We start from the raw sequence: 22,545 nt of genomic DNA on the forward strand, positions 1-22,545 counted from the left end.
AATAGGATAAGAATAATAGTATCATGTGTATTTCGACTGCAAAGCCCTGATCTGGTTCGAAGCCACCATGCTGTACGTGTGCTAAACCAGAGCAGCGAAGCCCAACCCTGCTACTCCTTCTAAACGCCGGTGGATTGGTCCATACAGGCAGGACAGGGTCGCATGAACTTTACAGAGGCTGGACAGTCAGGCCCCTACCCAAGCAATGCCGACTCCACATCATAAAACATCTAGAGAGAATCCCTTGCAAAAAACCAAAAAGTAAAAAAAAAAGCCCTCAACGCCGCGCTGAAATCAATAGTAGGCCAGTTCGATATCCCTCTCTTTGTAAAATAATATGATGTTGTTACGTAAACAGGTTCTTCAGGCCATTGGGCACTGAAGGAGGCGAGATCGTTTCGCGGTCGGCTTGTGTCTCGGACACGGGAGTTGCTGGCTCTTCCGTTTTCAGGGTGTCGCGCGTCAGTAGCGTCACGGTCGACACTGTTGGATGAGGCACATCGGCAGCGAGATTTTTGGCCAAAGTCTTGGCTTCGAGGTCCTTGCCGGCAGGCGCCCTTTTGACAGCCTTGAAAGTGTCCATAACAGTCGCTTTGGGTACTGCCCCGTTGCTGTTGTTCTTGGGCTTGCGTGGTCGGGGCTTGGAGGCCTTTTTCGGCTTCCCCGCTGCATCCTTGGTGGTGGTGCCAAAGGCGAGTTTCGACTGCTTCGGTGTCTTGGCTGCTGCGAGTTTGGGACTAGGCTTTGGCGTCGGGATGGCCTGCGCATCTTCTGTGCTGGGCTGCGGTAGATCTTTTGTGGTGTCCTCGGCAGCAGGCGATGTGGTGGGGAGGATAACTTCAATGTTAGTGTCGAGCTTATTCTCCTTGGATATGAGGTAAGCGTCACCAATGTCGATCGAACGGGGCAGAGATGCGAGGCGGGCGACATTGTCACACTCGGACTGCACCACCATATCCCAACAGTCCTTCAGGTCTATGCCTTTTGGTTCTGGCGATAGGTTGATCCAGGCCGTGAACCCATCTTTCCTGCCCCGCGTGACCTGGCAGAGTTCCTTGACAAGTCGACGCGTGCCAGGAACCTTAAGCGTGGTGCCGACGACAATGACAGCGTCTGGACGTGTCCGAAGGTCGGCACTAGACACGTTCCCGATGGCCTCTTCGTCGGGATTATATTCGTTGTAGAGCACGAATCTGGGCCGTATGCGCCCAATGCCGTGGCTGCGCTTACCACCGTAGACTGTGCGAATCGAGTCCTGTTCCGTGCAAGCGGCACAGAGTGGAGGCTCGGGCCCGTTGAAAAGTTCGGGTTTCAGGGGCGACAGCTCGGAGCATTTGGTGCAGACCATGTGTTGCAGGCCACCATGCAGCTGTATGGTCTTGGGCCAGGGGCCCTTGGGGTTCAGTGGTACTTTTGTTTCCAGAGGCTTCAGCTGGGTATCGAGGCAATCGATGTTTTGCGAGTAAAGGCGGAGAAGACGGCCCTCTTGAGCGAGTGACGCGAGCATGTGATGAAAGGGGGTAGGGACAGCGTTGGCTGTCTTGTCAGCCATGCTACGGACCATGCTGTGAAAGGATTGGGTAGACGAGTCGTGTTTGTAGACGGATGCATCAAACAGGTGCTTGCCAGAGGACTTTACGTTGTACTGTTTTTTGGTGCTGGCAAACAGACCGTTGGAGGAGCGAAAGTCGGGGATACCAGCAGAGACGGAAATTCCAGCACCAGCGACGACGACAATTTTCTTCTTTTTGTGCAGGGCGGACAATAGGCGGTCCCTCTGCAGTGCATCTTCAGGCGTGACTTCAGCTTCCGCCTTGGAGAGGTCGAGGTACTTTGTTGTGCGATCCTTGGGGGCGGCCGTCTTGCGACGCTTGGAGGGGCGGTCACTGGTGCTGCCATCGTCGGAATGGCTGGAGGAGCGCTCACCGCGCTTGACGGGTGTCTGAGAGCCAGACGTGTCGGCGGAAAGCGACTCAGGCGAAGGGTAGCGGGCGGCGACGTTGCCGGGGGCAATGGGCGAGTTGGGCAGCGACGGCGTCTTGGAGAGGACTGACAAGGGCGAGGAAGGCGGTTCAGAGGCGGCGCGTTGCGGCGAGGAGAAAGGACTGGACGGTAATGATGAGCCTGTAGCGGTAGACGAGGGGAAATCCACCGAAGACTGTCGGCGCTCCATGGTGCCGAACTGTGAGACGATTGACACTTGGAGCGAGGATGATGGAGAGAGAAAAGGGGAGAAGGAGCGCGCGGCCGAAAATGAGTGGGAAAAAACGCGCGAAATGGGATGAGAGAATACACTAGATCATCGCGTGGCCTGGGAAATGTGATTTGGTGAGTGGCCTAGGTAGCGCTTCAGTTTTGGTTGCGGAATGGTGCCTTGGTGCAATGAGAGCGAAGAAACCAGTAGCGGGCGGGTTTTTGGTTGCGAGCGAATGGTGGCGGAAAGACGGCGAGTGGCAGGGCGAGATTCCGTGACGCGGCGAGTCAAAGGTGGCTGCGTAAATGGTGATGATGGTGAAGAAGGGAAAAAAGTGGTCGAGTTGCGAAGCGGCGGCGAACCGTTTGATGCAAGTGAGGAAACGCGGGCGACGAGTGCAAAGTCTGGAAGGACAGGGAGAAAGAGACGAAAAAAAAAGGCAAACGGTGCACGGTGAAGAGGACTAGGATGATATTTGATGCTTTGGCCGTGTGTGGGATTCCACTGGTCTTGTTTTTTCCCCCGGGGGCACTGGCACACAAGGGAAAAAAGTAAGACTAGCAATAGTAGAAAGGCCAAGTGCCTATTATGATTAGTCGGATAAGAGGAGAACAAGAGAACGCGGATGAATAGCGAGTCAAGACGTTTGAAAAATAGGAATAAAAATAAAAATGGCGGCGAGTTTTGTTATTTCGCAACGGGCTGGGGATAATAAACAGAAGAGGGCGGGCTCCATAAATGGGACCAAAATTAATGAGGGAAAAAGGACGGCAAGGCAATGGAACTATGATGGTGCTGGTACACAAGGGCTGATCAGTTGTGATGTGAGTAATTGGGTGGCCTCGGTACAGATGATTGACTACGGGTATGGAATTACGTGGTCAATGCCTGTGAGAGGGCGGATGGCTTGATATCGAGGCAATGCCGATGCAGAACAACTGGTTTGGACTGTGTGGGGTTGATGCTGAGACAGAGTTTCGAGGGCGGCTGATTGGGGTTTCAATAAGGGAGACGTTTGAATGGCAAAGAAATGCCCATGTTTTTTTTTCTTTTGAATTATATTTGATTATAATTTTAAATGAAGGAAACATGGACTGGGGGCCGACCTACAAAGCAGTCGCACAGAAAGTACGGCTTATTTGGACATGCTTTTCCTTTTGGCGCCTACCCAAGTTACACCTGCAACCGGTACCGGCGGCGGGCTACGAGCTACGCTACGGTGACTTTTGCACCACGGGATAAAGCATCTTGATTAATCATGATTCTCGTGTCTCTCTGCCAGATGACAAGGGCAAGCTCTTGTATACCGATATGCCAGTACTATCAGTAGCGTTGTCTTTCTCTGCGACACGGCTATCCACCACCAGTTCTTCACAACATGGTTGTGCAAATCACTGTGCAAATCATTGTGCAAAAATCATACACCCCAAAAGCCAACTATAGTACCTGTGCCAGCTAAGTAGTTGCGCAAACGAGCGTACAATCAGCGTCGCCACTTTCCCGCCTACCAAACGCAAAAAATCACCCGTTTCTGTTCTTTGTGGCGCCTTGGACTTGAGATGTCCGACACTGTGCCAGCCAGCAAGGGAGCTATGCCGCCAATCCATGTCAACAGGTTCTCGGTCCCCTCTCCTTCATTTTCCGGCTTCTATTTCCCTCTCCCACATGCCAACTTGCTTGTATGCGATGACCAGCTGCGCAACATGTTAAATTGCTGCGGTTGCTCGGAAACCGCTTGGATCCGCACCTGCAGTGTGGGGAATTGCATTACCTAAGCATCTCCCGTATCAGTGTGCGGGTGGGGTCAGGCTGGCATTTTGCATGGGGAGGGGGGGCTGCAGGCTAAACTTACAGGCTGCCGCCATCTCGCCGTGCCTGCCCGGCAGGGAAGGCCAGCCAGGCCGAGTGACAGCGTCCCCACATGTTCCCCGAATCTGGCTAACTGTATCGGCTCAGACGTGCACATGTCCAGATTAGTACTTACTTCGTACCGACCATGTTGATGGACGGGCTGCAATCTGCATCCTGCGTAAATGACATGATCTATGAATTTTAATTTGATACAATCGAGGCGCCAGCGGCTGATTAAATATAGTGTGCTTCCACCCATGAGTTTACCTAGTTAGATTGATGCGCTCGCGCTGACGAGTGTAAAGATGGGGGCTCTGTTCCTTGCTAGTCACACCTTCTGGATGCATCCGCAACTTGAATAATACATTAGTAGATATTCAGATGCAGATTTCCAAATAAAATAAATGCCCGTCATGCACCTAGCATTCAAGCACTATATTCTGTATAGATTAAAATTGGAGTTATTTACACTTGATCCCTATCATACAACCCATCTTCCGCCTTTTCCTCACTTCTTCTTGCTCTTAGCCTCATCCTCTGCCAGCGCCGACGCCGCCGCCGCCTGCTTCGCCTCCACCCGTGCATGCAGCCATGGCTTCAGCCAGAACCAAATCTCAAACACACTCCTCCCTTCTCCCTCGCTGGACTGCCTCTGCCGCGCCGTCCGCTGAATTGCCTCAATGCTGGCGATGCCCGCCGCGAAGCCCGCCAAGTGGCTCGCCAGATCAATCTTGCGCGCCAGCGCCTTGCCCAGCCCCGCCAGCTGCAGGGCCAGCAGGCCCGCCAGGAAGATGACGCCGTGCACGCCGTTCTCCGGGAGCCCAAAGAACTTGAAGCCGTCCATGCGGTGCTCCCAAAAGTAGGCAGCGCACAGGCCCAGCGTCGCGCCCGAGCCGCCAATCGTCGTCGTGCCCAGCATACCGCGCAGCGTGTACGTGACCAGAGACCCAACAAAGCTGAGCGAGCCGCAGGCGAGGAACACTGTCAAGAAATTGGCCCGGCCCATCTCGTCGTGCAGCGCTGGGCCAATGACAATCAGCGGTACCATGTTGGCCAGCAGGTGGCTGAGCGACTGGTGCGAGAAGATGGTCGTGAACATGGCCAGCGGACGCGGTGTTGCAATAGATACGATGAAAAACTTGTTGAGGTGCTTCCACAGCGGCGGCACTTTCCAAGCCAGGTAGACGAGCAGGTTGAGGCCGACAAGCGCCGCCACGGTTGCCTGCGACGTTGAGATGTCGGGAATCAGACGGTACCGTTTGGCTGGCTCTTCGTAAACCAGGCTGACCGCCGCCATGATTCCGAGTACCAGCGCCGCGACAATGGCAGACGGCAGAATTCTTGCCGCGGCCGACATCTGTGGCGGCTCCGTGAGGTCCGACTGTGCCTCTTCGTAGTATGCCTTGATCTTCGGGTTCGTAATCGCCCTCGTCTGGCGGCCGGCACCCCCTTGATCCAGCTCTGCCAGCGGACCCGACACGACGCCGTCGCGCTCCTCTCTCTCCTGTCGCTCTTTTTCCTCGGCCAGGTCTCTTGCTTTTTGCTTCGCTCGGTTCGTCGCTCGGATCTGATCGAACACACTGTGCCCGTAGACCGGGTCTTCCGTGTACGGCACATCTGGTTTCGCGGGCCCTTCTGCGTCTTCGGCCTTGCCCTCTTTCGCCTCTTCTGCCTTGGCCATTTGCTCCTCGATCTGCGCTAGCTCGTCCTCGGCGCGCAGCCCTGCGTTGCGAACCTCCTCAACCGGTGCCATCTTTCGCAAGTATGCCAGCGCTGTGACTATTTGATCGTTTGTGAATTGTATCGTGTTGACGGCGTAGGCGGGATCGTCGAGCGTGCCAGCAACGCGGCGGCCGTGTAGCACCCGCAGCAGGTAGTTGGCGGGTTCGGTCTTCATGCTGGCACCGAAGATCCGCTGCACCTCAGTCTCCGACAAATTGTTACTGCTAAAGGGTAGCCCGGTCTTATCCTGGTAATCGCTCGGTAGTTGCTCGTAGTCGCGGATGCCGTGATGAGAGAACAAGGTCCTTCGGCAGCTGCGCGTTTGAGGCACTGCTGTTGACTGGCCCCATGCGATCGCATGGCCGCGGCATCTCGACCGCGACCCTCGATCAACGGCACATGACATCCATCGCGAGGTCGAAGCAGCCAGGCCAAGAATTGGCGACGGCCGAAATTGCCTTGTCACCTCTCGAGCAGCAGCCGCAGCGCCAGTTGCCAGCAGATGAGCCCGAGGGCACAGGAAAATGCTCATGCTCGAGTGATGTATCGTCTGCCGCCCAACGCCTCTCGTACCTCAATTCTCGGCACTACGGGCTGACTCGATCGGTGTTGTGTGCCGTGCAAACTGCAACTTCAGGCTCGGCAATGGTACGTGGTCCCTTTTTTTCTGAGGTTGGGCAGACCCCACTCACGGACCAGCTGCGTACTTATGGCATGCTACGGTTCCGGTGTACCGGTATGACTTTGCTTATTTCTTTTCATTCTTATTCTTATTCTTGTACTTTTTCTCTATTAATGTCATTGTATGAGTCTGAGCTTGAAAAGACGTCGTTTCGAAACATTGTTCCCATCAAACACTGCATAGTGAAATCAACACAACCACAGTGAAATGATTAGAATAAAAGATCAGCAGTGATAACAATGCGAGTTTCTATTTATTTTGTCTCAGTCTATAAGCAAAATGAAATCCGAACGCCGATATCCTTCAAAAGATAATGAACATGCTACTGCGCCAATGGTATCCCTCGTCGAGCGTCGACTTGATTCGAAGACGAAGGGTTGCACCCGCCTACAATTGAAACCTCATCCAAGGCATCAAATACCTTACATGATTCCCTTGGAGGGAAAGTCACCTTTGCTGACTTTGCCTGCCTTGGAAACCTTGGACCAAGCAATGGTGGCAAGGTACGCCCATGAGCCTTCGTAACCGATAAGCTTTTTGCCATTGTCCTCGTCAAAGACATCAGGAATTACTGAGATGAAAGTTAGAGAGGGAAAGCTGAGCTTTCTGCAGAGTTAAGAAACCTACAAAAGCCCTTTTCGTATTCGTCTTCAAGTGCATCGATCTTTCGCTTGAGGAGGTCTTCACGAGTGCTGGCAGGGCGGCCAGGGCGCCGAGCCTTTTTCACCTCATCAAACTCTTCGTCATATTGGTGAACGAAGCTATAAGTGGGTTAGTATATGCGACAAGCACGTGAGATGGGAGACGTACTTGTGAATGAGTGTCTGTACTTCGGAAAGCTCCAGTTTGGATACGTCTCTCTCCGTGAGATAGTGGTGAAAATACTCAATACGGTCAACTACATGTAACACGTGAGCGCGAGTCTGGGACATGTGGCTGGCGATGCATTCCTTACCGATAGGCTCTTCCTTTTTGGTCCTGGCACTGGCAAGCTTTTCCAGTCTGATATCGCGGGCATGGGCCATGCGCAGGCGCTTGGAGTCGCGCGACTTGGCATGCAGAGCGTTGACTTCACCGCCACGCTTCTTGGAAATTTGCTTGCGCGTCTTGTGCAATGAAGTGGGCATCTTGAGAGTTTTTTCTGGTGGTGATGGATGGATGGAGGATATTTAATTCTTTGAACTGGACGGGTCAAAAGTTGAGGCGGTGGGGCAAAAATCGTCAAGCCAGTCCACCTAGGTAAGTACCTGCGACCTACTCCGTACTGGACTGTAAGTACCTAGGTAGGTACCCAAGTAGGCGCTTGTAGGCGGCCCCTGGCGCGACGGAATCCACCTCTCAACGCGATCCTTGTCCTCGTCCCCCCACCGCAACTCTTCTTGTCGCGTTACCAAACAGCCTTTCAATGACTCTGTCCCATATCTGCTACACGCTGACCTTCTTGGTGACCCGGCTATCTTGGCCCTTTTCGTCATGCCATCTGCTTTCTGTGCTTTGCTCTTCGCTTCCATTCGGTTTTGAGATTCCCAACCACGCTTCAATCACGACCAGTTTGTTTACACAGCTGCGGATCTATTAGACAAGCAACAACTGCCGCTCGTTACCTGCCTGGCCGAGACGTATCGTTCACAGTGGCTTCGCCGCCACGTCTAGGAGATTCCCCTGACAACAATTCTCCCGGTCCTCCGCCATATCAAATTGCAATTCAATAAGGGGGATCACGGTCGGCTACCTGACGCGGCAGCATGGGTGTCTCTGGTACGCCTCTGTGAAACGCCAATTATTGCACGAACAATATACTGATCAGTATACAGGATTGCTGCCCTTGTTAAAGTCGATACAGAAACCCACCGAACTGAAGAAATGTCACGGCCAGACCCTCGGCGTTGACGCTTATGGCTGGCTTCATCGGGCAGCATTTTCATGCGCCGTCGAGCTAGGTCAGGGCAAGCCCACAACCAGGTACGAGCCTTGACACCCGCCCAATCATTCATCGAGTCCATTGCTAACGCACCCCAAGATATGTCACAACGGCCATGCACCGCGTTCGCATGCTGCTTCATTTCGGCGTCAAGCCCTACATGGTCTTTGATGGTGATTACCTCCCCAGCAAGGCAGCGACCGAAGACTCGCGGGCTAAGAAGCGCGAGGAAAAGAAGAAGCTCGCCAATGATCTCATCAAGGCCGGCAAACCTGGTCAAGCTGCGCAAGAATTTCAAAAATGTGTCGACATCACACCAGAAATGGCATCGACACTTATCCAGGAGCTTAAAAAGATGGATATTCCCTACATCGTCGCGCCGTACGAGGCCGATGCCCAGCTAGTATATCTTGAAAGACAAGGCCTCATCGATGGGATCTTGTCCGACGACTCAGATCTGCTTGTTTTTGGAGCAAAACGCTTGCTCACCAAGCTGGATCAGTACGGCAACTGTGTTGAGATTAGCCGACGCGATTTCGGCGCTTGCCGAGAGGTTTGCCTCACTGGCTGGTCCGACACCGAGTTCCGCAGAATGGCCATCATGAGTGGCTGTGACTACTTGAACGGTCTCCCCGGCGTTGGTCTCAAGACGGCACACAGATTGATGCGTAAATCTAAAACACCCGAACGCGTGGTCCGGATGCTGCAGTTCGACGGCAAGCGTGTTTCCGAAAATTACCTGACGCAATTCTACCAGGCGGAGCTCACATTTTTGCATCAATGGGTATTCTGCCCAAAACAACGGGAGCTTGTACACTTGACAGATCTTGATGGAACACGCACCGCTGCCGAGATGCCCTTCATTGGTGCCTTCGTCGAACCGGCCGTGGCACGCGGTGTTGCCGCTGGTGACATCAATCCAATCACAAAAGAGCCCATTATTCTGCATCTTACGCCTTCTAAGCGAAAACTGGCGCAGACCAAGTCGTACTCCTCCACGCCTGCGACGAAGCAGCAGCCTGTGAAGCCAATCACCTCCTTCTTCGGGACACCGGCTCGCAAACCCATGGGCGAGATGGACCCCAACTGCTTCTCTGTAGATGCTGATCGTGTCGCCCAGCTGACGGACGGTGGGCTGGTACCTCGCGTCTTTCCCTTGCCCCGACCGTATATTGACGCCAATCAGACTTCCGAGTCGTCAACTCGACCCAGTCAGCACTTCGCACCACGCAGAACATCGCCGCGTCTGAACCGCCGGCAGACCGAAACACTAGGCAATATGGTCTCTCGGACGGCTAGCAGCCCTCTGTTTTCTCGCCCCAAGGAGTCTGTCTTGGGCGGCACGCCCCGCTCCGAGCCGCAACGCCGTCCGCAGAAGAAGGCCCGCCTTTGTGATGACATTGAGCCTGTTGAGACGTCTCCCAAGATGAGCAGGTTCTTCTCCGCGAAAAAGCCTTCCCCCGGTTCGGAAAAGACCGCTTCACTTAACACAGAAGGTTACCTCTTCTCTGATGATTCTATCGAAGAGGCTCTTCAGGGTCTTCCCGAGATTGACAGCTGGGAGCCTAGCTCCAAGTCGGGTCCCAGAAAGATGCTCGTCTTTGAAGATGATATCTCGAAGACGGGATCGCAATCCACCTCACGAGAAACGAGCGGCTTGACAGACACAACCATATCGAGCATGTCTCAGGCAGACATGACCGAGACGCCAAGCTCGTCCATGGAGCCGCCACCTCGGTCGCTATCAAAGTATGCGATGCCCCTCTCACAGCAGACAAAGACCCCAGCGCGCAGGTCCCTCAGCAAGTTTACATACACCTCGGCATCATCCTCGCAAACACTGGCAACACCCGCATCCAGCATCTCGGTTCAGTCCTCCGTCTTCAGCACAGTATCTACACCATCGACCGCCGCATCGAGCGTTATGTCCTCACGCATGACACCCCTCCAGCGACTCGGTGCCAGGGCTGCCGCTGATCCCCTATTCTCTCCCAATGGCGGCGCCTCTCGACGCCGTGCCGAAAACAGCAGAAGCAAAGCTTCTGCCACCTTTGGCGGCAAGGCTCCCCCGGTCAATCCAGCATTTGTGCCGCTTCCCAAAGTCGACGTGGACGAGGTAGAGGCGCTGCATAAGCCTTGCAGCGGCGGCGGCGGCGGTAGCGAAGACCAAATCATCCCTGATAGCGACGACGAGGATGAAGACGACTTGAAGCTACTACCCCCAGGAAAGAGGTTCAATCCGTTGGAATTTGCATTTCGCTGAGTGCATCTCGCGGTCCGAGAATGGCACATCTTATTTCAAAGTATAGCATTCTATGGGCGCTTCTTTTCTTGGCAGGTTTTCTTCTTGTTCTTTTCTTGTAGTAGCGGTGTTAGTGAGTATTATTGTTGCCTTAAGGTGTTGGACATGGCGTGTGGGTCATCTTTTTTTTTCTTGATTTAATTCCACTATTGTTTGCTGTGTATGGGTATGGCGGGGGCGGCGCCTCTGCATCTGTTCGCAATCATGTCGTCGTCTGCACACATAACGTCTCGGGCCGAAGGAAGACGCAGCATCCTCGGGACTTTAGGCATTACTCACTTTTTTGGTAGCGTATATCTGATATACGCATAATTTACTCTACAATGGCAGCACATCAATGGTGATATTGAGACCACACAAGTTTTTGCTGTATAACCGTGTATTCCGTTAGGCATCAACATGACAGAATTGCAAACATGCTAACCAGGTAAACAAGAGCAAAATCTAAAAGAAAAAAAAACACCTGATAATGACCCAACTCCAGCCAATTGTGTGCCTCCTATAATAAATGTATGTCCAGCCAGTGAACACATTCGCTCAACATTCGTCTATAATGCCAGGACGTCTACTTTGATAAATAGAAAACGACTCGCTGGTAATGAGTTCGTCGCTTCAAGCCAGTGTGATATACATGCTGTCGACTCATATGCCTCGACGTCGTCCCTAGCCCCCAACATCTAGATACTTTTATTGGGTGATAGAGAAGTATAGCGATTCGTCATTTACTCGACCACAAATCTTCTAGTCCCTTCTTGTCACCATCGCGGTGCCTTTGGGAGGGACTCGAGCTCAGTCATGTCTAGCCATGACTGTTGTCGTTCTCGAGGCAAGGCTGAATCATCAAAGCGTTAATTATCGGAGGGATTAACAGCCTCAGTTGGTAAGTGTTTGCTGAAATGATGGTCGATGACGAGTCAGTTCAGCATCGAGACCGAGGCTGACAATAGGATATGCATGTCGAGAACGAGAAAAATGCGGACGACGAGCCGATCCAGCATCGGCATCGTGATTATTCCGGCCAATGGTCCAGTCGTTAGATAGAGCGGGCGAGCCTCCCAGCTGCCAACAGAAACTCTATGATGGCGCTTGGTGGGAGACTAGCGGCGGCCTGGAAGAGCTGGCAGGACCGAGGCAGGCGCGGTCAGTTCTGAATTAAACGACCATTTGCCTAGAGCAAAAATTAGCAGTCATTTCTTTTTGTTGTACGAGCAGTAGATGCTTACCTCGGGCCAGGTTGTCTGCGGTATCTTCAAGTAAAATAATTCGTCTCTTGTTGCAGTACGAAGTCTTGTCCATGATATCGACCTTCAGATTCGCGTCTGAGAGTTCCTGTATCGGCTTTTCAAACATTTCAGACAAGTTTTCCACTGCTAATTCTAGATCTTTTTGATTGTCCTCAAAGATCTCGGTGAGATTTGTCTTGGTGAGATAAAAGGCAAAAGCATATGTCCACTTCAGGGTCTGGCGGCACGTTTGAAGTGCCTGTGACGCAGCATTGAGATATTGGACCTCGATCCAAGACATGCCAGAGGTGGTTTGCAACTGAACCATTTTCATTTCGGTCTTAATGGCGATATCCTTATCCAAGCGCGCCGACTGCTCGTGATTGGCGTACCGATTGTAGTAGTGCAGGTATCGAGCTAGAGAGGTTCGCGATTTGGTCTGCGCATCCCTGGCTTCATGCCCGCTCTTCTCTTCATATCTGTTACAGTTGTACCATGACGTCCCATGCTCAGACCACAAGCCCATGCACATCCAGCAAAATTCATAGCGGCACTTGCGGCAAGTCATGTGGTTGCAGCCACCATTCTTTTCAATGGTTGACTGGCACTTTGGGCATTCTTTGGTGTTGGCGTTGATCCAATTTGCCGTTTCGGAGTCGTCGGCACATTTTTTAAGCCATTTCTTGACCAGGTCGCACGGGGCCGGCTGGTGATCAGGGTTTGGGCATCCAAAACAGAACCGGAAGCCGCAACTACATTCGACCGTCGGCACAACCTTGTCGAGATCTTTCTTCTTTACACCGCATTCGACAGCATTGGGACAATCTGGCGCCGGGCACCATTTGAAAATATCCTTGTCTTCGACATATGTGCGGTTCAGGAGCTCGCGATATCGACCAGTGAGATCGGGGGTGACAAGCAAGTCCAGGGACCGTGAATCGAGGATGCGGCCGCAACCGTCAGAGGGGCACTGGATTCTAGCCGCTTCACCCTCGTCTCGGATTTTCTGTGTCAAGTATTGACGGTAGCAATCGACACAGTAGCGATGACCGCACTTCATAGCAAAGCTCTCGAGCCCTTCCTCATCCTCGCAGCAGATATCGCAGACGAAGCCAGTTACAGCCTCGAGCTTAGGCAGATCGTTTGTGCTGCTGTTCAAGCCAGCCGCTTCCAAGACTCTTTCTGGGCGGTCCATGTAGTCCTCTAGTAAACGTTCTTTATTCCAGCGAAAGTGGCGAAGCAGGATGGCGGCATCTTCCTTGCCCATATCAAGGATCATGTTTACCTCAGCAATCATGTCATCTTGCTGTTGTTGAATATCGGCTGGCTTGTATACGCTGAACGGGACAACGTGGCCCTGGTTCTTCTTCTTGTACAGCTCTTTCGAGGAGAGGCCGAAGTCGGGGTCGGGCTCATCAAAATCTTCGTCATCATCGAACTCTGCAGCGCCATACGTCAGCAGTGGTAGGACTGCGATAGAAAATAAGTCATACCTGCAGCAGATAAGTCATCTGCGCTATCTTGCATCATTTCGTCATCGCTAGAGAGCTGCGACATGAAGTCCTCGTCTGAATCCATTCCGTGGGTAGTAACAGGAGTAGGAAGAGCGGGCTGGGATTCGACTGCCGAGACGACGTGTTTCTTGTTCGGGGAGGAAGGGAGGATCGTCGTCTCAGCGGCCTTTCGTTTCCGCGTGGAGGGGGGAATGGTGGCGGCTAAGTTGCAAGCGCACAGGCGTAGATGGTACCACGCCAGCGATCGAATAAAGAAACCACCGCCCGCGCAGGAGAAAAAAAAAGATAAACTGTTTGGCCCGTGGCAACGGCGTTTCACGAGGCTGAGGTGCTCAGAATGATGGTGACGGAGCAAGTGGGGGAGAAAGACCGTTGGCAGGGGAAAAGCGCCGTGACGCTCGCTCTAGACGGTCTAAGGGATGACGCGGCGAGTTTGGATCAGAGCAAAAGGTCCCCAAAGAGAAGTCGTCGTTTTTCTAAACAAAGCCGAAGACGCATAAATAATCCAGCGTTGAAAGAAAGTTGGCACCAGTTCCTTATTAAGTGACGTGACGGATTATCCTCGGCGGCTGAGTCATGACAGGTCCCTCCTTTGCCTTCCAACCTGCCTAGCCGGAGCCCACCGCCACCCGGAGAGGCACTGGTAAAACGCCTCAGAGCCTACCCCTAAATGAGCAGACTGCAACGCAGATTGCAGCCTGATATGGGTGTTATAGTCTGGCAGCGGAAAAGCGCTAACAAAGTGGCAATAGTATCGAGGGAGGCCACTCGGCGGCCGCTGCCTGCACACTGTTGCGGGGTTCGTAATAGCAGACCCCGCCCGAATAACTTGCCCAAGAATCCGTTGGAGACGGAACTGATTAAGCCGGTGAAGTGTATTGATGAATCATCGACGAGATGGTTTGCAAATGATGAATAAAATAATATGTGCAGATTGATCAGTATTGTGAGCGGCAATAAATACAAAAGAGCAGAGCAGAGCCACTCCTTATGCCTGGGAATGTCATAGTAGTATCCGTCGGTAGTCCACTTTGACAAGTCCATCACATGAACATGTCAGGCGTCTATGATCAGCCGCAGCTTCTAAAGACGTCACCCATTGGCTTCGGATTCTTAGAATTTGGCTTTTTAGTAGATTAGACTCTATCTTACATTCCAAGTTTGCAGTTTCCAGCACAGCAATCGTATTGCTTATTGAAGAACCTTTTCGGCCATAGTGACTAACAGTATAGCAGATTAGCAATAGCCAGTTCGCACTGTTGGATGCCCGACTTACCGTCAGCAGCAGTAGCATCGGCCTCCAGGTGTACCGCAGCCACTTTGCCATTCTCGATTTTGAGAGCGAAGCGCTGGCTGCGAGTGCCTCCCAAAACGGCGGCGGCGCCGTCAAAGCCCATATCGAGGGCCTTTGTGAAGGTCGCGGTAGGGTCGGCAACCCAGCGGATCTATTTTCTCCATTGTTAAGATCAGTCTCTTCGTCAAGGGGCCGTGTAGCTTACGGGGGTTTGGCTAGCAGGATCGAGCTGCTCAGCCCAAGCCTTCATACTGGTGTGTGGAGATATCGATGAGCCTCTTTCTCTTCTTCACTATGAAATCATTTTTCTATTGCAGGTATCAACATACACAAACGGGTCATTGACGGACAACACAAAGACCTTGCCGGCGTCCTTGAGCTTGGAGCTGTTGATGTACGAAGGAATGTGCTTGCTGGAGCAGGTGCCGGTGAAGGCGCCGGGCACGCCAATGATGTAGCCGTCGCCCGACTTGAACTCTTCGGCCAGGCTGATCTTGGCAGCGGCCGAGTTCTCAAACAGGCCGTCCGTCTCGGGGATCTCGTCGCCAACTCGGATCAAGGCTCGAGGTGTCGAGTGGAAAGCGCGGGTAGCGGGGCGCGCGAGGGCGAAGCGGCGTAAAGGGGCGCGGAAAGCCATTGCGAGCGCTCGAGGTACGGATCGAGGGGTTTCGGGTGGTTGATGAGGAAATCAATTTTGGGGGTTGAAGGATGGAGCTTCGGAGTTGTGTTGCAATAGATGCTCGGGAGCTCCAAGGAGCTCTGACCAATTCTGGCGCAGTGGCTTTTGTCCCCACAAGCCTCCAACAGGGCAACCCGAAGTCGTACATGAATTGGCTAGAACTACGTATATTATGCTGTAATTGGAACTTCGTTGCGAATAATTTCTTAGGGTCTTTTTGCAGCGTTGCAGTACTTGCGCGATTGAAATCTAGGTCGGCCAATCCATGTGTCCAGATCACTTGAACAGCCAACTGATTGGAAGAGGACGCCTATAGAAAGGAAGTAACTTCGTCTTCAAGCTCGATGGTTGACCTTGCTTATTTCCCAGTATAAGTAAGTAGTGCCGGTTTTTTAAAGAAAAGTTGCCAGCGTAACACAAGCCAACGCATCCAAGATCCCTGTTGTTGGCATATCACATCACCGGAAACACCGCGCTGGCCAGTGGCTAATTCCAACCGAGTAGAACGGCTCGACTAGCATCGCTGGAATCCTTTTTTTGCACAACAAATTTCGCAGGAGCCCAGCCTATTGTATATCGATCATGGGCTCTAGGGCTGCCGGTAGATGCAGACGCCCTCCATGAGCCGTGGAGAGTCTTCTTTGACTCTCAACGCGGCGCGAGATGGTCGGACAGCAAGTTCGATGTCAAGAAACCAACTGGTGGCATCAATCAATCCCTCGGGTATTATTCTTGTCGCGTAGAGCCTTGGTAGTCCGTGCAGTCTCTGTAATATGTATTGTCGCGAATGATATCGCGAGTCAGATTGCTAGGCCAGAGCTGATCTTGGCTACAATCTTCTTCTTTGTGAAGGATATGGTCTAGGAAAGGGCTGCGAACGCTAGCGCAAGTTACGGATGCCGTCAAGATCGTGAATGAGTATAAGAAGAACATGATCGTCCTCTCCGGTGAACACTAGGTCCACGTCTTCTCCGTAAGAGCGGTCGCTACATCGAGATTGGTCCGCTCCAAGGCAGAAGTGTATCATCTGCAGGCTGTAGTATGGCGGTGTACGAAACGCCTTCATCTTCGCTTCAATCTTCCGTAGTGAACCATAACGGCTACATGTCTCCGACCTACGTGCTACAGTCATGCGTCGTCACTCATCATTCAACACAAAAGATCCCGAAGGTCGCACCTGCGGTCCTCCACAACGTACGGGTGAGGTCTGCTTAGACACGAAGCGTGGTCCTTAGTCATGGATGGTGTTTGCAGCGCAGTGAGCGGTATCGATCCGCCGCGAGGGATTTGGTGTCGTTTATTGGGTGCCAGGCAGGCAAAGGGTATGGCTTGCAGATGGCAGCGTTAATTTGGGCAGGTCGGAGTGGAGGTGGCGCAGATTGAAGCGGGCCGCAAATGCGGGACGTAGTTGTTGAGATGAACCATGAGGCTTCATAATCCTTGTGGGTTGGTATGACGAAGCTATAATTTATTGATCTAAGCGTGGAGTTTCTCATAATCAATATGCTCACTATCAATATCGGCATAGTAATGACGTCGAGGCCGCACGCGCAAGTGCTAGTCGCAAATAGACAAATTGGCCCTTGGTCAATCACTCCTCAATGTTGGCTGCCTTGTACCGAACATACTGACGAGAAGGAGGTGCACAACATGACAAAGTGCGTGAACATCCTGTTGATGAAATGAAGATGAAATGAACGAAATGAATGAAATAAAAGATCACTCATAACCGATGTCTGCCAAGTGTGCAGTGAGGAGTATGCGACACTAAGCTGTCGGTTAAATATTCAATGGGTAGAAAGCCGCGGTTCGCTGCTATTTCAGTCCAATCCTGCCGCAGTGCATAATAATACACCGTTTATTTTGGTCTCGAGGCGTTTCTTCCATAATCAAGGGGGGACATATCATTCATGGGTGCGCCATGAAACGGGACAGAATTGATGTAGCCAGATGCGAAGGGCAAAGTCATGCGCATCTTGACAAGCCCCGTTTTAGAAAATAGCAGCTGTTGGAAGAACGGGTATGAGCGCCGGCGTTGAGTTGGTGAGCACCTAGGTACAGTTCGCATGGCCATCGATGGGTGGTGCTGATGTTGCGCCAATGATTGAGATGGCCAACATCGGCCTCGGTAGGCAAGCACGCAACAAGGTGCTGAATAGGTAGGTTTTGGAAAGGGCTGTAGCGCAGTCAAGCGTAAATACTAACTAATTTGGTGTAATGAGCAGGGGCTCGATGGAGACAAAGTTAGTGTATCAGATGGCGATCGGGAGGGCAATGTATAATGGGATGAGACATGGGCACGAAGGTGGATTCGGCAATTAGGGGTCTGGGTGATTTGCGCTCGGGCGGAGATGCAGAAGATGTTAGTATGAGTGATATTGAATTATGAACACGGGTTACAGGTGAGTGCCTGTACGGAGTACATATGCAGGTGCTAATTTGAGATATGGTTGACCCTGGGCGAGGTTTTTGGTGGTGGAGGGAATGGCGAGACTTTACTTACTGGGCTACTGGGTTAGTAGTATTCTGGTGACAGGCGTGGATGCAAGTACCTGGGGTATCCCTGGCAAGTCAGTACCTCCTAGGTAGGTAGGGTAGGTCGGTAACTTCACAGGCAGGTAACTTGGACAAGTACATAGCCGAAAGACACGACAATGCAGAGGGATAAAAGGAGCCTGGGCCAGGGGTACATGCCACGTCATTGCGCGGCACATGGTTTCTATTATGGAGAGTGAGCGACCAGATTGTGGCAATGAGGACCGGCCAGGAGAGAGGTAGCGAATTCAAGGGACAGCAGAAGCAACAGCCATGATACACGGACAGCCAATGTTGATGAATGCCTGACGATGCCCGTTTGGGCTGGTTCAGTGTGTGGTGTGTGGCCGCTAAGTAGCTAAAAGTAGGTAGTGATTGGGGTGGCTCGACCGTTCAGGCATGTTAGTGCTGAAGCTGCGTAGTAGATACTTAGGTGGCCTGTTAATAGCACCCTAAGTAGTTCCCTGCCCAGGGAGCTAACTTAGGTACCTACCTAGGTTAGTACCTAGTCAAGCGAGTGCCTTTACTTTAGGTACTTAGTACCTCCTGTACTTATGGAGAAGCACTGCTTTGGTGGGCGGACAGTGTTGCTGCTTAGAAAGAAAAACACACACAATCATCGTCATCATCATCATCATAATAGTAAGAAAGGTGTAATTAAACAAAAAAGAAAGAGTAATTTACAGAGCATGTAGCCGTACAAATTACCAGTATCCGTACCGACGCCCAGGTTCACAGTGGCAAATGGCGTCCGTCGTAACGGCACTGACTACTACGTACCGGAGGGTTGCCCCTCCCTTCTTGGAAGCAGTGGAGCACCTCAATCGGAGGGGGGGCGCAGTGGGAGAACAGACCCTGGCCCATTTAATGAGGTACCGAGTACTAGCCGCGCCAGGTACCAACTCTTACTTGGAGCCCACGGCCCACCAAGGTACCTTGTTGCTTGGTTACAGTACACTTTACAGAGAAATTTCCCCCTCCAAGGCGCCGAGATGGGGGCCATCCCTTACTTACCTTGACTGCCTGTAACTGCCTGCCTGGTCAATTACCCCCTTCTACTGGTAAGTAAAAATCGCCTCCCGCTTGACTAGAGCGACAGTTACTCCGTAATCAGGGCGCCGTTCCATGTCAGTACAGGTCAGTACGGAGTACCGCCACTTGTTCTGCCCACCCACTAACTACCTACTTACCTCGTACCCCCTTGGGAGTCCAACTCCCGCCCGAGAAAAAAAACAACTCCCCGCCAAAAATTAACCCCCCCCCCCCCCTCCCCCGTTTCGTCCTTCCTGTCCGCTCTCTTCCTCCTCCTCCCCCCCCTTCCTACCAACCTCATCACCGCAAAATACGGCAGACTTCCTCAACCGTAAAACACAACCCCCTTCGCCCACAGAAGTCGCCCTTAGTCTTCTCACCTGGCAGCTCTCGACCTTACGGCAGTCGCGGTTATCAACCGTGCACGCCATTGTTCACAGAGCTCCATAATCTTCTACACATGAACTGCCTTCCGACCTACCGATAGACACATCAAGTTGCAAGTACCCGCTCGCGACCAAAGACTGTGCGTACACCCCAAACACCACACCCAACGTCTAGCATCATCGTGCGCCAGCCGCTCATCCGCCGTTTCACAGACTCAAAGTCTAGATTCGATGCCTACTTGTCTTGCAAGATACTAATTTGCGACCCAAGCCCGTTTGCACCACTCCCTGCCGACACCGTCGCAACCTTCGCACGGTGGCATTCTCCTCTGCCATCGCTTCTCTATTTTTTCCCCCTTCGCGTCCATCAACCATCGCGCATCGCCTTCGGCTTGTCACCAACCGCCACTCGCCCGTCGCCCGTTCCAGACGTTGTGCGCTGAGTTCTCTTCCCGTCGCAATCCTCTCATACTTTGCCTCCGCGCACATCCTCTCTTAACGTCCCGAATACCTAGCCACGAGTCACCCCCGCTCTGCCTCTGTTGACTCGTGCCCACCATGTTGCAAACACCGTCGAGAGCGTCTACTGCTTCCTCTTCCTCATTTCAGCCTCTCTCACGCCAGAACACCATGTCCTCCTATGATGGCGCGCGCTCGGCGCGCCAGTCGAAGCGCTTCTCCATGTCCGCCCTCTACATGTCCATGTCAGCCAACGAGGGCGAAATGCAGATTGAGGATGACCTCGCCAAGGCCCAAAAGACTCTCCGCGACCTCAAGTCCAACATATCTTCCCAGTCCAAGAAGAACTTCGTTCTCGAAAAGGACGTCCGCTATCTCGACTCGCGAATCGCCCTGCTCATTCAGAACCGCATGGCCCTGGAAGAAGTAACCATTACCACACACCCTGACCCCCCGACCGTCATCACTGACCATTGCATAGCAAAATGAAGTCGCAAGCCACCTTGAAGACGCAACCGACATGCAAGAAGGCTTCTTCCCCAACGACGACAAGACGCAAAAATATGGAAATCTTCTCTTTCTCCTGCAGTCTGAGCCGCGCCACATTGCCCACCTCTGCCGTCTTGTTTCCATGGCCGAGATTGATTCCCTGCTACAGACGGTTATGTTCACCATCTATGGAAACCAGTACGAGTCAAGAGAGGAGCATCTTTTGCTTACCATGTTTCAGGTATGCCCTTGACCAACCAAAGGTACTCTGAACCGTTATGCTGACTCCTCCAGTCCGTACTTACCTACCAGTTTGACAATACCCCCGACTACTCTTCTTTGCTGCGAGCGAATACACCCGTCTCTCGAATGATGACGACTTACACCCGACGTGGACCTGGCCAGAGCTTTCTGCGTACCGTGCTCGCTGATAGAATCAACGACCTCATCATTTTGCAGGATCTCGATCTCGAAATCAACCCGCTCAAGGTCTACGAACGTATGCTCGAGCAGATAGAAGAAGAGACAGGCTCGCTACCTGCATCTCTTCCACGCGGCATCACTGCTGAGCAAGCCGCCGAAAACGCCCAGGTTCAGGCTATTATCCAGCCAAGACTCTCCATGCTGACCGAGATTGCCAACAACTTTCTCAACACCATCATTGAGGGGCTAGAGGAAGCTCCCTACGGTATTCGCTGGATCTGCAAACAAATTCGCAGCTTGACCAAGCGCAAGTACCCAGACGCCAACGATCAGGTGATATGCACTCTGATCGGTGGCTTCTTCTTCCTTCGCTTCATCAACCCGGCCATTGTGACACCCAAATCCTACATGCTGATCGACGGCACCCCCGCGGAGAAACCCCGTCGCACACTGACCTTGGTCGCCAAGATGCTTCAGAACTTAGCAAACAAGCCATCTTATGCCAAGGAACCGTACATGGCCAAGCTCCAGCCATTTATCGAGCAGAACAAGGACCGCATCAATAGATTTATGCTCGATCTGTGCGAGGTCAGCGATTTTTACGAGAGCTTGGAAATGGACAACTACGTCGCCCTCTCCAAGAAGGATCTGCAACTCGACATCACCCTCAATGAGATTTACGCAATGCATACCCTCATCGAAAAGCACACAGCTGAAGTCTGCCGCGACGAGTCGTCCCACTTGTCCATCATTATGACCGAGCTTGGCCCCGCGCCCGCCCAAGTCCCCCGCAAGGAAAATCGCGTCATTAATCTTCCTCTTTTCAGCCGCTGGGAGACTGCCATCGACGACCTGACGGCGGCCCTCGATATTACACAGGAGGAAGTGTTCTTTATGGAAGCCAAATCCATCTTTGTGCAGATTATGCGCTCGTTCCCCCAGAGCAGCGCAGTGTCCAAGCGTCCCCTCCGCCTGGAGCGAGTAGCTGATGCTGCTGCCACCAGCCGCAATGACGCAGTCATGGTTAGGAAGGGAATTCGCGCCATGGAGCTTCTCTCCCAACTCCAGGATATGGGCGTCATTGATAAGAGCGATCAGTTTGGCTTGCTCCGTGACGAGGTCGAACAAGAGCTTCATCACCTTGGTTCGCTCAAGGAAGGCGTTCTTAATGAGACCAAGAAGCTGGATGAGGTCTACAAGACGATCCGTGACCACAACACGTATCTTGTCGGACAGCTGGAGACATACAAGAGCTACCTCCACAATGTCCGATCACAGAGTGAGGGCACCAAGAGGAAGCAGCAGAAACAGCAGGTCCTTGGTCCGTACAAGTTTACCCACCAGCAGCTCGAGAAGGAGGGTGTGATTCAAAAGAGCAATGTCCCGGATAACAGACGGGCTAACATTTACTTTAACTTCACATCCCCTCTCCCGGGCACATTTGTCATTTCTCTGCACTACAAGGGTATGCAGTCTTCTCTCCTTCGCTATATACAATGCCTTTGTTAACAATAAACAGGACGTAACCGTGGTCTCCTCGAACTAGATCTCAAGCTGGACGATCTTCTCGAAATGCAAAAGGATAACCAAGAAGAGCTCGACCTTGAATATGTACAATTCAGCGTGCCCAAGGTTCTTGCTCTGCTGAATAAGCGTTTTGCACGCAAGAAGGGCTGGTAGATGTTACGACTAATCGATCACGTGTTGAGGAGGCTTCATTCGGCGTTGGGGAGCACATGATACCACTTGTCGCTGGCTCATTCCTTAAAACGTTGAGCCAGCGGCAAGACTTGTTTGCTTATCTGCACGTCGCGCGCAATCAGCGCGGCAATTTGAACA

The 22,545-nt window shown here is 52.4% G+C and overlaps 7 protein-coding genes across 7 annotated transcripts; 2 read left to right on the forward strand and 5 right to left on the reverse strand.

Annotated features, from left to right (window-relative positions):
• Positions 1-346: 346 nt before the first annotated feature.
• Positions 347-2,173, reverse strand: V2A60_000580 (DHS-like NAD/FAD-binding domain-containing protein; the record flags this gene model as incomplete). Its single annotated transcript, XM_083251949.1, has 1 exon — positions 347-2,173. The coding sequence occupies one exon, from the start codon at positions 2,171-2,173 to the stop codon at positions 347-349; it is 1,827 nt and encodes a 608-aa protein (XP_083108075.1).
• Positions 2,174-4,553: 2,380 nt separating this feature from the next.
• Positions 4,554-5,942, reverse strand: V2A60_000581 (rhomboid family intramembrane serine protease; the record flags this gene model as incomplete). Its single annotated transcript, XM_083251950.1, has 1 exon — positions 4,554-5,942. The coding sequence occupies one exon, from the start codon at positions 5,940-5,942 to the stop codon at positions 4,554-4,556; it is 1,389 nt and encodes a 462-aa protein (XP_083108076.1).
• Positions 5,943-6,871: 929 nt separating this feature from the next.
• On the reverse strand, positions 6,872-7,576 carry V2A60_000582 (translation machinery-associated protein 16; the record flags this gene model as incomplete). Its single annotated transcript, XM_083251951.1, has 4 exons — positions 6,872-7,020; positions 7,077-7,210; positions 7,260-7,347; positions 7,405-7,576. The coding sequence occupies 4 exons, from the start codon at positions 7,574-7,576 to the stop codon at positions 6,872-6,874; spliced, it is 543 nt and encodes a 180-aa protein (XP_083108077.1).
• Positions 7,577-8,194: 618 nt separating this feature from the next.
• V2A60_000583 (exonuclease 1) lies at positions 8,195-10,633 on the forward strand (the record flags this gene model as incomplete). The annotated part of the gene is made up of 3 exons (XM_083251952.1): positions 8,195-8,207; positions 8,264-8,411; positions 8,470-10,633. 3 exons carry the CDS (start codon positions 8,195-8,197, stop codon positions 10,631-10,633), a joined length of 2,325 nt encoding a protein of 774 aa, XP_083108078.1.
• Positions 10,634-11,769: 1,136 nt separating this feature from the next.
• V2A60_000584 (RING-5) lies at positions 11,770-13,907 on the reverse strand (the record flags this gene model as incomplete). Its single annotated transcript, XM_083251953.1, has 4 exons — positions 11,770-11,840; positions 11,896-13,335; positions 13,389-13,610; positions 13,904-13,907. 4 exons carry the CDS (start codon positions 13,905-13,907, stop codon positions 11,770-11,772), a joined length of 1,737 nt encoding a protein of 578 aa, XP_083108079.1.
• Positions 13,908-14,600: 693 nt separating this feature from the next.
• V2A60_000585 (Redoxin) lies at positions 14,601-15,340 on the reverse strand (the record flags this gene model as incomplete). Its single annotated transcript, XM_083251954.1, has 4 exons — positions 14,601-14,629; positions 14,686-14,854; positions 14,909-14,954; positions 15,033-15,340. The coding sequence occupies 4 exons, from the start codon at positions 15,338-15,340 to the stop codon at positions 14,601-14,603; spliced, it is 552 nt and encodes a 183-aa protein (XP_083108080.1).
• A 4,625-nt stretch (positions 15,341-19,965) lies between these two features.
• V2A60_000586 (uncharacterized protein) lies at positions 19,966-22,386 on the forward strand (the record flags this gene model as incomplete). The annotated part of the gene is made up of 4 exons (XM_083251955.1): positions 19,966-20,220; positions 20,276-20,524; positions 20,578-22,171; positions 22,226-22,386. The coding sequence occupies 4 exons, from the start codon at positions 19,966-19,968 to the stop codon at positions 22,384-22,386; spliced, it is 2,259 nt and encodes a 752-aa protein (XP_083108081.1).
• Between the last annotated feature and the right edge of the window lie 159 nt (positions 22,387-22,545).

This window comes from Cordyceps javanica, chromosome 1 (assembly GCF_051103115.1).
Source record: "Cordyceps javanica chromosome 1, complete sequence".
NCBI classification, from domain to species: Eukaryota; Fungi; Ascomycota; class Sordariomycetes; order Hypocreales; family Cordycipitaceae; genus Cordyceps; species Cordyceps javanica.